This window comes from Gopherus flavomarginatus, chromosome 16, assembly GCF_025201925.1.
Source record: "Gopherus flavomarginatus isolate rGopFla2 chromosome 16, rGopFla2.mat.asm, whole genome shotgun sequence".
Lineage (NCBI taxonomy): Eukaryota > Metazoa > Chordata > Testudines > Testudinidae > Gopherus > Gopherus flavomarginatus.
The window spans coordinates 3,361,747-3,375,555 of NC_066632.1; the positions used below are offsets into that span (position 1 = coordinate 3,361,747).

The following is a 13,809-nucleotide window of genomic DNA, read 5'->3' on the forward strand; positions in this document are numbered from 1 at the left end:
GCGCAGTGGCGCAGAATTCCCCCAGGGGTATCTCAGTACATTGGGGCTGGAAGCTGAGATTCCTGGAGAGGGTCTGGGGCTCCATGCATCCCACCATCATCAGGGCTCGAGAATGGGGAGCTCCCTGCTCTAGGGGAATGAGGGGAACCCTCCTCCCAGGATAAACAGGGTCCCTCTGGCTCCCTGGGCAGGTGGGGACTGTGCCACGCTGCTGAAGAACATTGGGGCCCTGCCCGTGGAGCTGGCGCGAATGTACTTCGCCGAGACTGTGCTGGCCCTGGAGTATCTGCACAACTATGGCATTGTCCACCGCGACCTCAAACCCGACAAGTATGGAGCCAGTGGGGAGGGGAGCAGAACGCCTGGGTGCTCTGCCCAGCGCTGGGAAGGGAATGTGGGCTAGTGGTTAGAGCAGGGGCTGGGAGCCAGGACTCCTGGGTTCTATCCCAGCTCTGGGAGGGGAGTGGGGCCTAGTGGTTAGATTTGGGGACTGGGAGGCAGGACTCGGGTTCTAGCCCAGCTCTGGGAGGGGAGTGGCGCCTAGTGGTTAGAGCAGGGGGCTGGGAGGCAGGATCTTGGCTTCTATCCCAGCTCTGGGAGGGGAGTGGGGCCTAGTGGTTGGGGCTGGGAGGCAGGACTCTTGGGTTCTATCCCAGCTCTGGGAGGGGAGTGGGGTCTGGTGGTTAGAGCAAGGGGGCTGGGAGGTAGGACTCCTAGGCTCTATTCCCAAAAGGAAGCAGCTTCTTCCATTGTGCTTTCATCTCCATCCCCCGGCCCCATCTGGGCCCCCCAGCTCCCCCCAAGGATGGGGGTGGGCCATGCGATGTGGTGATTTGGGGCCCAGGAGGGAGGTGGGGGTGCCTCAGAATCCCCCCTCCCCAGCCCCCACTCTCAGGAGCTCCCTGTCACTGTCCCACCAGCCTGCTCATCACCTCCATGGGGCACATCAAGCTGACGGACTTTGGCCTCTCCAAGATGGGGCTGATGAGCCTCACGACCAACCTGTACGAGGGCCACATCGAGAAGGACGCCCGCGAGTTCCTGGACAAGCAGGTGAGGCCACGGGGCAGGGGATGGGGGGCCATGGGGTGGAGCTACAGGGGCCCCTGCTGGGGGGATCAGGCAGGGGATGGGCATTAGGCCATGGCTGATGGGGCTCAGTGTATATAGAGGGTAGGGGCCACTAGCCAGGGGCTAATGGGGTGGGGGGCTGAGCTGGGGGCATTAGCGGGGCCAATGGGGTGGGGGGCTCAGCGGGGGCTGGGGGCACTGGCCGAGGACTGACGGGTCGGGGGCTCAGCAGGGACTGGCTGAGGATTGATGGGGTGGGGGGGTCAGCAGGGAATGGGGGCACTGGCTGAGGACTGACAGGGTGGGGGGCTCAGTGGGGGCTGGGGGCACTGGCTGAGGATTGATGGGGTGGGGGCTCAGCAGGGAACAGGGGCACTGGCCGAGGACTGACAGGGTGGGGGGCTCAGCGGGGGTGGGGGGTCAGCAGGGAATGGGGGCACTGGCCGAGGACTGACGGCCCCCCTCCCGGGCAGGTGTGTGGGACCCCCGAGTACATCGCGCCAGAGGTGATCTTGCGGCAGGGCTATGGGAAGCCGGTGGACTGGTGGGCCATGGGCATCATCCTGTACGAGTTCCTGGTGGGCTGCGTCCCCTTCTTCGGGGACACCCCCGAGGAGCTCTTCGGGCAGGTCATCAGCGGTAGGTGGGGGCGTGGGGGGGAGGGGGGCCTGGGCATCCCCGGGGGGGGTGAAGTTTGAGGGCAGGTTCATGGAGGGGACAGTGTCAATTTCATGGGAAGGATCTGGGGTGGGGCTGAGCTGGGGGAAGGGTTGGGAAGGGGCTGAGCTGGGGGGAAGGGTCAGGGGAGGGGCTGAGCTGGGGGAGGGACTGAGCTGAGGGGGGAGGGGCTGAGTTTGGGGGGGAAGGGTCGGGGAGGGGCTAAGTTGGGGTCCAGCTCTGCCCCCATCTAACCTCCCCTACCCCCCCGCTCCCAGATGACATCCTGTGGCCGGACGGGGAGGAGGCCCTGCCCGCGGATGCCCAGCACCTCGTCTCCTGCCTGCTGCAGACCGACCCGCTCATCCGCCTGGGGGCCGGTAAGACGCTTCCCCCCGCCGCAGGGCCCAGCTGGGGATGGGCACTCGGGCATGGGGCTGTGACTATCACACCATGGACCTGCTGCAGCCATGGGCCCCGCTCAGCTCGTGCCCCAGTGTAACCCCCCAGCCTGGTGCCCCCTACATCTGACATCCCAGAGCCCCCCTGTCCCCTTCCTGGTGCCCGCAGCTGATTCCAGTGCCCCCTTTGATGGCAGCCTTTGGCCATTGTAGCCGTGTGGTGCCCAGCACCTGTGGGCCCGGGCAGCTCTGGCTGCTCCAAGTGAAGGGCCCTGCCCCCCGGCCTCCCCCTGCCTGCCCCCCAGCAAAGGGCCCTGCCCTTGGCCCCCCCCTGCCTGCCCCCCAGCGAAGGGCCTTGCCCCCCGGCCTCCCCTCCCTGACGCCCCGGCGGGGGTCGGTCTCCGCAGGTGGCGCGTTCGAGGTGAAGCAGCACAACTTCTTCAAGGAGCTCGACTGGGCGGGGCTGCTGCGCCACAAAGCCGAGTTTGTCCCCCACCTGGAGTCGGAGGAGGACACCAGCTACTTTGATAGCAAGTGCCACCCCCCCGTGCCCCCTGCTCCTGCCGCCCCCTCCCCGCCATGGGCACGGCCCGGGCAGCCCACCATGGCCGAAGCATGAGCCAGCCTGGGCTCCAGAGCTCAGGGAATGGGGACTCTAGAGACTCGTGTATCCAGAACCATGGGTCTGGGGGCTCAGGTTCTATCCCGGCTCTGGGAGGGGCATGGTGTCTAGTGGCTAGAGCAGGGGGGGCTGGGAGCCAGGACTCCTGGGTTCTATGCCCAGCTCTGGGAGGGGAGTGGGGCCTAGTGGTTAGAGCAGGGGGCTGGGAGGCAGGACTCTTGGGTTCTGTCCCAGCTCTGGGAGGGGAGTGGGATCTAGTGGCTAGAGCGGGGGGGGACTGGGAGCCAGGACTCCTGGGTTCTATGCCCGGCTCTGGTGGAGAGTTCAATCCTCCATGCTGCCACCAGGGGCTGTTGCATCCCCTTTCTTTTAAAGGAGGTTTGGGTCTGATGTTCTCGTCCCCGTCAGTGGCCAGCAAGCTGCCCACGCACCATGCCCACGGGCAGCATCTCTGGCCGGGGGCAGATGGAACCTCAGTCTCCATGCCCTGTTCAGTCCCTCGTCCCTCTGGGGTCCCATTGACACCATTCGGGGGAGGGGATTGTGTGCCATGGGTGCCCGGCCTGCTGGGAGTCGTGCTGAGAGCCTGCAAACTCGTTGTGCCCGGGGGGGCCACTTGAGCAGCTGGGAATGAATGGCAGGATCAGGGACCCCTCGTCCAACACTGAGATGCAGCCACCTCTGGGGTGGGGCGCAGGGGCTGTTTATTACTATCTCCCTTCCCCCTCCAGCTCGTTCGGACAAGTACCACCACATCAACTCCTATGACGAGGACGACACGACGGAGGACGAGCCGGTGGAAATCCGGCAGTTCTCTTCCTGCTCCCCCAGATTCAGCAAGGTGGGACCCCGTAACACCGAGGGCAAAGGGCTGCCCTGTCTGGGGCACCTGGGGCAGTGGTTGTGCATATGTGTGAGTGTGTGTGGTGTGTGTGATGCATGGGACCCTTGTGAGCTATTGGACTTGGATACATGGGTGCTGTGTCTGTGGGCTGGTGATCTGTGGGGCGGGGGTCATGTGATCCGTGGGTGAATGTGTGTGATCCATGGGGCTGAGGGCGCACATATGATCCGTGGGGCCAGGGGCGTGTGTGCGAGCTGTGGATCTGGGGGCACGTATAAGATCTGTGGGGCTGTGTGTGTGTGTGCGATCCGTGGGGCTGCGGGCATGTGTGCGATCCGTGGGGCTGGGGGTGCATGTGCTATCCGTGGGGCTGGGGGCGTGTATGATCTGGGGGTGTGTGCGAGCTGTGGGGCTGGAAAGGTGTGTGCGAGCCATGGGGCTGGGGGCATGTGTGCGAGCCATGGGGCTGGGGGCGTGTGTGCGAGCTGTGGGGCTGGAAGAGCATGTGCGAGCCGTAGGATTGGAAGCATGTGCTAGCCGTGGGGCTGGGGGCATGTGCGAGCCGTGGGGCTGGGAGGGTGAGCCATGGGGCTGGGGGTATGTGCGAGCCGTGGGGCTGGGGGTGTTTGTGATCCATGGGGCTGGGGCGTGTGCGAGCCATGGGGCTGGTGGTGTGTGCGATCCGTGGGGCTGGGGCGAGTGCAATTCGTGGGGCTGGGGACGCGTTTGCAGGCTGTGGGGCTGGAGCATGTGCGATCCGTGGGGCTGGGAGTAAGTGTGCGATCCGTGGGGCTGGGGGCATGTGAGAGCCGTGGGGCTGGCGGCGCCCCCCTGACCCTGACCCTGACCCCCCAGGTGTACAGCAGCATGGAGCACCTCTCCCAGCACGAGCCCAAGGGCCCGGGCGTCACCAAGCGGGACCAGAGCAACAAGCACAAGGACGAGACGCTCGGCAAACGCGAGAGCCTGGGCAGCTTCACCCTGCGGGACAAGAGCTGGCGCAGCGGCTCCCCAGAGCTGTGAGTGGGGGGGGTGCTCCCAGAGGGGTGACTGGGGGGGTCCCCGGAGCTGTGGGGGGTTCCCCGAGGGGTGATTGGGGGGCTCCCTGGAGCTGGGGGGGGGCTTCCCAGAGAGGTGACTGAGGGGGCTCCCAGGAGGTGTGAAGGAGGGCAGGTGCGGGCTGGGCAGGCTCCCCCAGAAACCCCAGTTCATCCCAGCCTGCAGCGCCCCTCTGTTGGGCCAGTCCAGGAGACCTTCTGACAGAGGCTGGCTCTGGGAGGGCAGTGGGGTCTAGTGGTTAGAGCAGGAGGGGCTGGGAGTTAGGAATCCTGGGTTCTCTCCCAGCTCTGGGAAGGCAGTGGGGTCTAGTGGTTAGAGGAGGGGGGCTGGGAGCCAGGACTCCTGGGTTCTCTCCGAGCTCTGGGAGGACACTTGGGTCTAGTGGTTAAAGCAGGGGGAGCTGGGAGCCAGGACTCCTGGGTTCTCTCTGAGCTCTGGGAGGACACTTGGGTCTAGTGGTTAGAGCAGGGGGAGCTGGGAGCCAGGACTCCTGGGTTCTCTCCCGGCTCTGGGAGGTCCTTTGGGGCCTCACCCGCCCGCCCCGCGTCTGTGCCACAGGAAGCGCCTCTCGGCCTCGGAGTACACCTACCCGGAGAGTGAGTCGAGCCCCCCGCTGGGCGCCCGGCGCCGCTTCTCGGCGCTCATGGACACCAGCCGCTTCACCGCGCCGCTGGAGGACGACGATGAGCCCCGGGCCAGGGGCCCCGCCAGGGAGAACGGGGGCCCCACAGCTGCCCCCCAGGCCGAGGGAAAGGAAGGGAGCGTGGTGGCAGCTGGGGACCGTGCTACCCCTAAGACCGCCGAGGCTGGTGGGTAGGACCCGGGGCTCCTGGCAAGGAGGGAGGGGAGCCAGGCAGAGCGTTAAAGGTGGCATCCTCCCCCCCCCCCGGGGGAACTCCCCCTCCTCCTGGGAAATTGCCCCTGCTCATTGGCCCCACTAGGCAGAGCATGGGGAGGTGCATTCTGGGTAACAGGCTGGAAAGCTTTGCGGGGGGGGGGCAGTGTATTGTGGGTACCAGCCCTACATAATGGGGGGGCAGAGAGAGGTGCACTCTGGGAAAGGGCCCGGAAATCTCTGCGGAGGGCGCAGTGAATGCTGGGTAATGGTGCGACCATTGTGTGGGGTGGAGAGGTGCAAGGGTGCCAGGCAGGAGGCTAAGACCCTTACGTACCCCCCCCCCCGTTGCTCTGTCTCTCCACCCAGGCGATAGAGTGAAAGGGGGCGATGCCCAGGCCCCGAAGGACGCGGACCCCCAGACCCCCAAAGCCACTAGCGACCTGGTGCTGCGGCGTGCCCGGCACCAGCAGCTGTCCGGGGAGTCGGCAGGCGAGAGGCGCAGCGCCCGGGTGGGGGGCAAGGTCATCAAGTCTGCCTCGGCCACCGCCCTGTCCGTCATGATCCCCACAGGTACCGCCCGGACCCCCCGCCTGTTCATCATGATCCCCACAGGTACCCCCCTGGCCCCTTGCCTGTCCATCACGATCCCCACAGGTACCCTTCGGACCCCCATGCCTGTCCGTCATGATCCCCACAGGTACCCTCCGGACCCCCCCGCCTGTCTGTCCTGATCCCCACAGGTACCCCCCGGACCCCGCCTGTCCATCACGATCCCCACAGGTACCCTCCGGACCCCCCCGCCTGTCTGTCCTGATCCCCACAGGTAACCCCCGGACCCCGCCTGTCCATCACGATCTCCACAGGTATCTTCTGGACCCCTATGCCTGTCCGTCATGATCCCCACAGGTACCCCCTGGCCCCTCGCCTGTCCGTCATGATCTCCACAGGTACTGCCCAGCCCCCCCCACCTGTTCGTCACAATCCCCAGAGGTACCCCTCGGACCCCCATGCCTGTCCGTCACGATCCCCAGAGGTACCCCCCGCCCTGTCCATCACAATCCCCACAGGTACTCTCCCGACCCCCCCGCCTGTCCGTCATTCCCACAGGTATCCGCCGGACCTCCATGCCTGTCTGTCACAATTCCCACATGTACCCTCTGGACCCCCATGCCTGTCCATCATGATCCCCACAGGTACTCCCTGGACCTCCCCGCCTGTCCTGATCCCCACAGGTACCTCCCGGACCCCGCCTGTCCATCACGATCCCCACAGGTACCCTCTGGACCCCTATGCCTGTCCGTCATGATCCCCACAGGTACCCCCTGGCCCCTCGCCTGTCCGTCATGATCTCCACAGGTACCGCCCAGCCCCCCCCGCCTGTCTGTCCTGATCCCCACAGGTACCCCCTAGGCCCCACCTGTCAATCACGATCCCCACAGGTACCCTCTGGACCCCCATGCCTGTCCGTCATGATCCCCGCAGGTAGCCCCTGGACCCCGCCTGTCCATCACGATCCCCACAGGTACCGCCCAGCCCCCCCCCGCCTGTCCGTCACTATCCCCAGAGGTACCCCTCGGACCCCCATGCCTGTCCGTCACGATCCCCAGAGGTACCCCTCGGACCCCCATGCCTGTCCGTCACGATCCCCAGAGGTACCCCACCCTGTCCATCACAATCCCCACAGGTACTCTCCCGACCCCCCACCTGTCCGTCATTCCCACAGGTACCCCCCGGACCTCCCCACCTGTCCATCACGATCCCCACAGGTCCCCCCCACTGATACCTCCTAACCCCACTGAGCTGCCTGTCGTGATCCCCACAGGTACTGCGCCCTGGAGAGCAGGACTCCTGGGTTCTCTCCCCGGCTCTCGAAGGGGAGTGGGGTCTATTGGTTAGAGCAGGGAGGCTGGAGCTCAGGACTCCTGGGTTCTCCCAGGGGGGCCGTGCTGGTCTCACATGCCCCCATCTCTCTGCAGTGGAGCAGCACAGCAGCTCCCCCCTGGCCAGCCCCATGTCGCCCCGCTCCCTCTCCTCGAACCCATCCTCGCGGGACTCCTCCCCGAGCCGCGACTACTCGCCCGCCGTCACCGCCCTGCGCTCGCCCATCACCATCCAGCGCTCCGGCAAGAAGTACGGCTTCACGCTGCGCGCCATCCGCGTCTACATGGGCGACAGCGACATCTACAGCGTGCACCACATCGTCTGGGTACGCCCGGCGGGGCGAGGGGCCTCGTTCCCCATGGGGGGGCAGAGCAGGCTGGGCGGGGGACCCCGTGCCCCATGGGGGGCAATGCAGACTGGGCATTGGGGGGGCCTTGAGCCCTCTGGTGTCAGTGCATGCTGGGAAATCCCTGGGGTAGTGCATGCTGGGAAGCAATCTTGCACCACACAGGGGAGCAGGAGATACTGGGAGAGGGTCTTGTGCCCACTTAGGGCCAGGGCATGCTGGGTAAGGGACCTCACACCTACCTGCGTGTGCAGTGCATGCTGGGGGCAGTGCATTCTGGGTACCGCCCTCACACCATCATTGGGCGGGGGAGGTGCATTGTGGGTAAAGGCGCTACAGTGCTAGGTGGAGCATTGCATTCTGGGAGGGGCCCTGCGCCTTTGGTTGGGGCGTTGCATTGTGGGTAAGCAGCATGGGCCAGCCCTGACACCTGCCCCCTGCCTGGCAGCACGTGGAGGAGGGGGGCCCAGCCCATGAGGCGGGTCTCTGCGCCGGGGATCTCATCACCCACGTCAACGGGGAGCCTGTGCACGGGCTGGTGCACACAGAGGTGGTAGAGCTCATCCTGAAGGTAAGTGTCAGGGAGTGGTGCATGCTGGGAAAGGGGTCTGGGGAGCAGTGCATGTTGGGAGAAGGGCCTGGGGAGCAGTGATTGCTGGAAAAGGGGCCCTGCACCCCATCGGGGAGTGGTGCATGCTGGGAAAGTTTCCTCACACCCCACTGGGGAGCAGTGCATGCTGGGACGGGCTTCGTGCTCTGCCGGGGAGCAGTGCATGCTGGGACAGGGGCCTCATGCTCTGCTGGGGTGCAGTGCATGCTGGGAAAGGGGCCTCGCACCTCACCAGGGAGCAGTGCATGCTGGGAGAGGGGCCTCACACCCTGCTGGCTTGCAGTGCATACTGGGAAAGGGGCCTCGCACCTCACCAGGAAGCAGTGCATGCTGGGACAGGGGCCTCGTGCCCTGCCGGGGTGTGGTGCATGCTGGGAGAGGGGCCTCACACCCTGCTGGCTTGCAGTGCATGCTGGGAAAGGGGCCTCGCACCTCACCAGGGAGCAGTGCATGCTGGGAAAGGGGCCTCGCACCTCACCAGGGAGCAGTGCATGCTGGGAGAGGGGCCTCACACCCTGCTGGCTTGCAGTGCATGCTGGGACAGGGGCCTCGTGCCTTGCCGGGGTGCAGTGCATGCTGGGAAAGGGGCCTCGCACCTTACCAGGGAGCAGTGCATGCTGGGACAGGGGACTGATGCCAAGCCCCTGTCCCACCCTGGCACATGGAGTCCAGCAGTGTCCCCAGGCGCCACCCACATGGCCCCGGGCCAGTGGCAGGCCTTGGCTAATGGGGATGGAGGGGTGTTTCCTGCCCCCTCATGTGGCCTGTCTCTCATGGCAGAGTGGGAACAAGGTGATGGTGACCACAACGCCCTTCGAGAACACGTCCATCCGCATCGGCCCAGCCCGCAAGAGCAGCTACAAATCCAAGATGGCCCGGAGGAACAAGAGGAGCGTCAGCAAGGAAGGGCAGGAGAGGTATGGGGGAAGAGGGGGAGGGGAACGGGGGCATGAGGTGGGGCAGGAGGGGGACAGGGCAGGAGGAGGTGCAGAGTGGGGGGAAAGGAGGGGGTGCTGGGCTAGGGAGGACAGGATGAGTGCTGGGGCAGGGGAAGGAAGGCGTGCCGGGGCGGCGGGGGGGACAGGAGGGGTGCCAGGGCCGGGGGAAGGAAGGCATGCTGAGCTGGGGGGGACAGGAGGGGTGCCAGGGTGGGGAACAGGAAGGGGTGCTGGGGGTGGGTGCCGGGACAGGGGGTGAGGGGTGCTGGGGCGGTGGGGCAGGAAGGAGTGCCGGGATGGGGGGGCCATGAGGGGGATTCCCCCCCAGCAACGACCCTCTCCCCCGCAGCAAGAAACGCAGCTCGCTGTTCCGGAAGATCACCAAACAAGCCAACCTGCTCCACACCAGCCGCAGCCTCTCCTCGCTCAGCCGCTCGCTCTCCTCCAGCGACAGCCTGCCCGGCTCGCCCACCCACAGCCTGAGCGCCCGCTCGCCCACCCAGAGCCTGCGCACCACCCCTGACTCTGCCTACCTCGGTACTGGGCGCAGGGCACCACGGGAGTACTGGGGGGCAGAGGGTGTGGGGGCAGGGGGCACCACTGGGCGGGGCAGGGGACACCCTGGGATGGCTGGAGGTTGGGCACTATGGGATGAGCAGGGAGCATGGCTGAGGGGGCACAGCAGGTGGGGGCTGGGGGCACAGCGGGAGGGCACCGGCAAGGGATCACCGGAAGGGAGTCGGGGGGACAGGGACATGGGCGGGGATCTCTGTTACCTCCTCATCCCTGCCCCCCGTGCCAAAAGGCATGGTGCAGGTGAGTTGGGGGGCTTCAGAGCCACCTTCCTGCGTCTGTGAGTCAGGTTGTGCCCCACTGCCAGGGGCGGAGGGAGCAGGTGTGGGGCTGGACTTAGGGATGGCGGAACCTCTGGGATGTCCTTGGGCTGCAGGGGCTGCTCCTTCCACCAGGTGGCGCCCCAGCCCTGTTCAAGCCCCCCCACATCCTGGGTCTGTCAGGGGGCTTGACTGTGCCCCCACGTCAGCCAGTGCCCCTGGGCAGGGGGGCAGGAGGGCGAGGGGGATCCAGGCCCAAAGCACCAGCAACCAGAGATATGGGGTGAGCTGAGTGCTCCAAGAGAACTGGGGGGGGAGCCGCCCCATCCCACTTGTCTGTCTGTCCATCCATCAAGGGGGCTGCCCCATCCCACTCATCTGTCCATCCATCCCTCCACTGGGGGGGGGGCCACCCCATCCCGCTCATCTGCCATCCCACCTGTCTATCCAACCATCCATCAGGGGAGGAGCCCCTCCCACTCCTCTCGCTGTCCATCCATCAGGGGGGCCGCCCCATACCACTCATCTGTCTGTCCAACCATCCTTCCATCGGGGAGGGGGCATCCACATCCTACTTGTCTGTCCATCCAGCAATGAGGTGGGCAGGGAGAGCGCTCTCCACTTCCGCTGATCCAGAGCAGGCTGAAACACAGCCCGTATGCCATGGGGGGGCTCCTCCAGGACTGCCCCCCCCCCAGGATGTAGGGGGATCAGGCTGTGGGAGGGGGGCTGTGTGATGGGTCTCCCCCTGGACTGCCCCCTTGGGGTGCTCAGAGGCCCTGGTCTCCAGGGGTCCGAGCCACCCCTCTCCGGGATCTCACCCCCCTCCTGGTCTCCTCTCTCTGCAGGCGCCTCGTCCCAGAGCAGCTCCCCCGCCTCCAGCACCCCCAACTCCCCGGCCACCTCCTCCCACCACATCCGGCCCAGCACCCTGCACGGCCTGTCGCCCAAGCTGCACCGCCAGTACCGCTCGGCCCGCTGCAAGTCGGCTGGCAACATCCCGCTCTCACCCCTGGCCCACACCCCCTCGCCCACCCAGTCCTCGCCCCCCCCGCTGCCCGGCCACACAGTGGGCAGCTCCCACACCACCCAGAGCTTCCCCGCCAAGCTGCACTCCTCCCCCCCCGTGGGCCGGCCCCGGCCCAAAAGCGCCGAGCCGCCCCGCTCGCCCCTGCTTAAGCGGGTGCAGTCGGCGGAGAAGCTGGGCTCACCCCTGGGCTCGGAGAAGAAGGGGGCCGTGCGCAAACACAGCCTGGAGGTGACTCACGCCGAGTACCGCAAGGACTTCCATCCCGAGGCCGGGCTGCAGAGCCTGGCCGAGTCGGACGGCGAGAGCCTGGGGGCCGGCGATGGAGCCGGCAGGCAGGTGGCCGCCCGGCGGCTGGGCCGGCAGGAGTCGGCCCTCAGCTTTGGAGCCGGGGAGGCGACGGGCCCAGCCGACGGGGGCCAGATGAGCGCCAAGGAAGGGCCAGCCTGCGCCGAGGCGGCCAGCAGTCCCCGTGACCCGGCGGGGGGCATCAGGAGACACCAGGGGGTTCAGACCGAAGAAGCCTTTGCCGCTCCTGCCCGGCCCCCGGCCAAAGCTTTGAGCCCGGTGCAGGAGTATGAGCAGGGCAGGCGGGGCGAGGCAGAGGGGGCACCGCGTGGGCCCGTGCCCCTGGTGGTGGAGCCCCAGGAGAGCACTGACGGGCAGGGGCTGTGGGAGAGGAACGCCACGGGGGGCCAGGGCCGACAGCCCCCCAAGTGCCCCCAGAACCAGGCTGGCTCCCCCAGGGAGAAGTTGATCCTGGAGGTGGTGGAGGAGCATACTACCCTGGGGCCCCGAACCAAGCCCTCCTCCCCCAAAGGCCCCTGCCCTCAGGGTGCTAAAAATGGGCTGGCCCCTCCCAGGAAGGGCCTGGCTGAGGCGAAGACACTGGGAGTGATCCTGCCAGCTGGGAGGGGCCCTGCCCCCCAAGTCTCGCCCCCTGCCGTTGTGGAGAAAAATGCAGCGGGGCACTGAGAACAGCGGGGGGGAGGGGAGGGTGCCCCCCCCGAAGTGTACATGCCGCAGGGAAACAGGGACGTCCCTGAATTTTGGAGACACGGTAAGGAACCCCTCTGCCATCCCCCCAAAAGGAATCTTGTCTGGTTTTGTGCAGAGGGTGGCATGGGGTTACACAAAGCCCCCACCCCCACCCCTACCCTGGTCACAGCTGCTTCCATCAGTGGGGTGAGGGGCACCGAGCCAGGAGGAACCCCCTCCCCCTCAGCCTGGTTTCTAAGCTCCATGGAGACGGGGGAGTGGAGGCAGCGCCCCATTGTAAGGCCCCCCAGTGAATGGCATGTCCTGTGTAAAGTATCTATACAGATCTATATATATATAATATATACGCGCAAGAATACCACGTACCCTGAAGGGTTAATACTGTGATTCCCCCAGTTCCTTGCCATGGCCCTGTCAGGGAAGGGTTAATGTGTCCCCAGATTCCCTGGGGAGGTGGGGGCAGCTTGCTCTGGATCCTTCCAGGGCTGGGACATTTCAGTGCCCCCCCGGCCATCCCACTCTGGGGCCTGGCTCGCTGATGTCACAGCAGCAGCTGCTGCATCATCAGGTGGGCCTCCTGGGTGTTTGTGATGTCATCAGACCAGCCCTGTCTGTGTGATGTCATCACAGCAGGGCTATGGCAGTGCACCGCCCCCCCCCCGTGCTGATGCTGCCCCAATCCCCCCCCATGTGCCCTGGTGGGGGCATCCCCCATGGGCACGGTTCTCGCTATGCAAATACCTGGTGCTGCCCTGGGAGCAAATTGAGCTACTGGGGGGCCCGACACAGCCCATGGAGGGGCATCTCTGTCTCACCCCCCCCCCAAGAATTCCCCACCAACCAAGCCTTAATGGACCCTGCATGCAGTGGGCACCCTGCTCACACACTCACATGCCCCTCCCCGCCCCCATAGCCTGTGCAAACCTCCCCCCCCCCGGCCTTCTGCAGAGGGACCAGCAGGGTCATATTTCCCAGTGGGAGACAACTCCCTCCCACCCAGGCCCTGGGGGGGGGGGTCTCCTCACAGAACAGGGTCCCTGGGCCTCTCCCCAGCCTGTGGGTCAGACAGGAGAATGAGAGTGGGGGGGGGGGAGGGGGAACAGACCCCCAGGAACAGTACTGCCCCAGGCTGATCAAGTGATAACCAAGGAGCGGTATGGTTTGGGGGTGGAAATAATCCCTTATCCCCCCACCACCACCCAAGAAAGGTGCTATAACCCCGGTTCACACTGGCTATGAGGGGAGATTCCCACCCCCCTTCCTGCTCCACAGCCCCCAGGTATATGAGAGGACCCCACAGGTTTGTCTGTGGAGCGGGGGACACTGTCCAGCCCTCACCTGGGTCCTAAAGCAACCATGTGCTCATGTAATAAATAAATACTGTACAGCACATATCAACCCCCCAGGTGTGGTGTGTCATTGGGCGGGGGGGAAACAGGAGGGCGTGTCTATATAGTCAGCCTTTCCACTGCTGCATTATCTGGGGTCGATCCCCCCCGCTGTATCTTTTGCAGCATTGGAGGAGGGGCTCATGTCCCCCATGACCCTCCTCACTGCATGACTGGGGGGGGCAGCCCAAACCTGCTGCCCCCCCACCAACTGCTGCAGTGACTGGATGGGGATCAGCCTGTCTCCCCCATGCACCCCCCATAACATTGAATGGGGGGGGGTCAGTGCCCAGGC

General features: G+C 65.9%; 1 protein-coding gene across 2 annotated transcripts in view; it reads left to right on the forward strand.

Moving 5' to 3' along the window:
* The window catches only part of MAST1 (microtubule associated serine/threonine kinase 1), a 48,673-nt gene extending 35,149 nt beyond the window's left edge, over positions 1 to 13,524 (forward strand). For both annotated transcript variants that reach the window (XM_050925069.1, XM_050925070.1), the window contains 14 exons: positions 192 to 330; positions 921 to 1,053; positions 1,545 to 1,710; positions 2,007 to 2,108; positions 2,537 to 2,659; positions 3,483 to 3,592; positions 4,451 to 4,614; positions 5,213 to 5,463; positions 5,859 to 6,062; positions 7,469 to 7,698; positions 8,168 to 8,290; positions 9,110 to 9,246; positions 9,617 to 9,804; positions 10,949 to 13,524. In XM_050925069.1, coding sequence (XP_050781026.1) covers positions 192 to 330; positions 921 to 1,053; positions 1,545 to 1,710; positions 2,007 to 2,108; positions 2,537 to 2,659; positions 3,483 to 3,592; positions 4,451 to 4,614; positions 5,213 to 5,463; positions 5,859 to 6,062; positions 7,469 to 7,698; positions 8,168 to 8,290; positions 9,110 to 9,246; positions 9,617 to 9,804; positions 10,949 to 12,102 — 3,224 coding nt within the window. In that variant the 3' untranslated portion in view covers positions 12,103 to 13,524. The remainder of the gene's footprint in view (positions 1 to 191; positions 331 to 920; positions 1,054 to 1,544; positions 1,711 to 2,006; positions 2,109 to 2,536; positions 2,660 to 3,482; positions 3,593 to 4,450; positions 4,615 to 5,212; positions 5,464 to 5,858; positions 6,063 to 7,468; positions 7,699 to 8,167; positions 8,291 to 9,109; positions 9,247 to 9,616; positions 9,805 to 10,948) is intronic.
* The last annotated feature ends 285 nt before the right edge of the window (positions 13,525 to 13,809 follow it).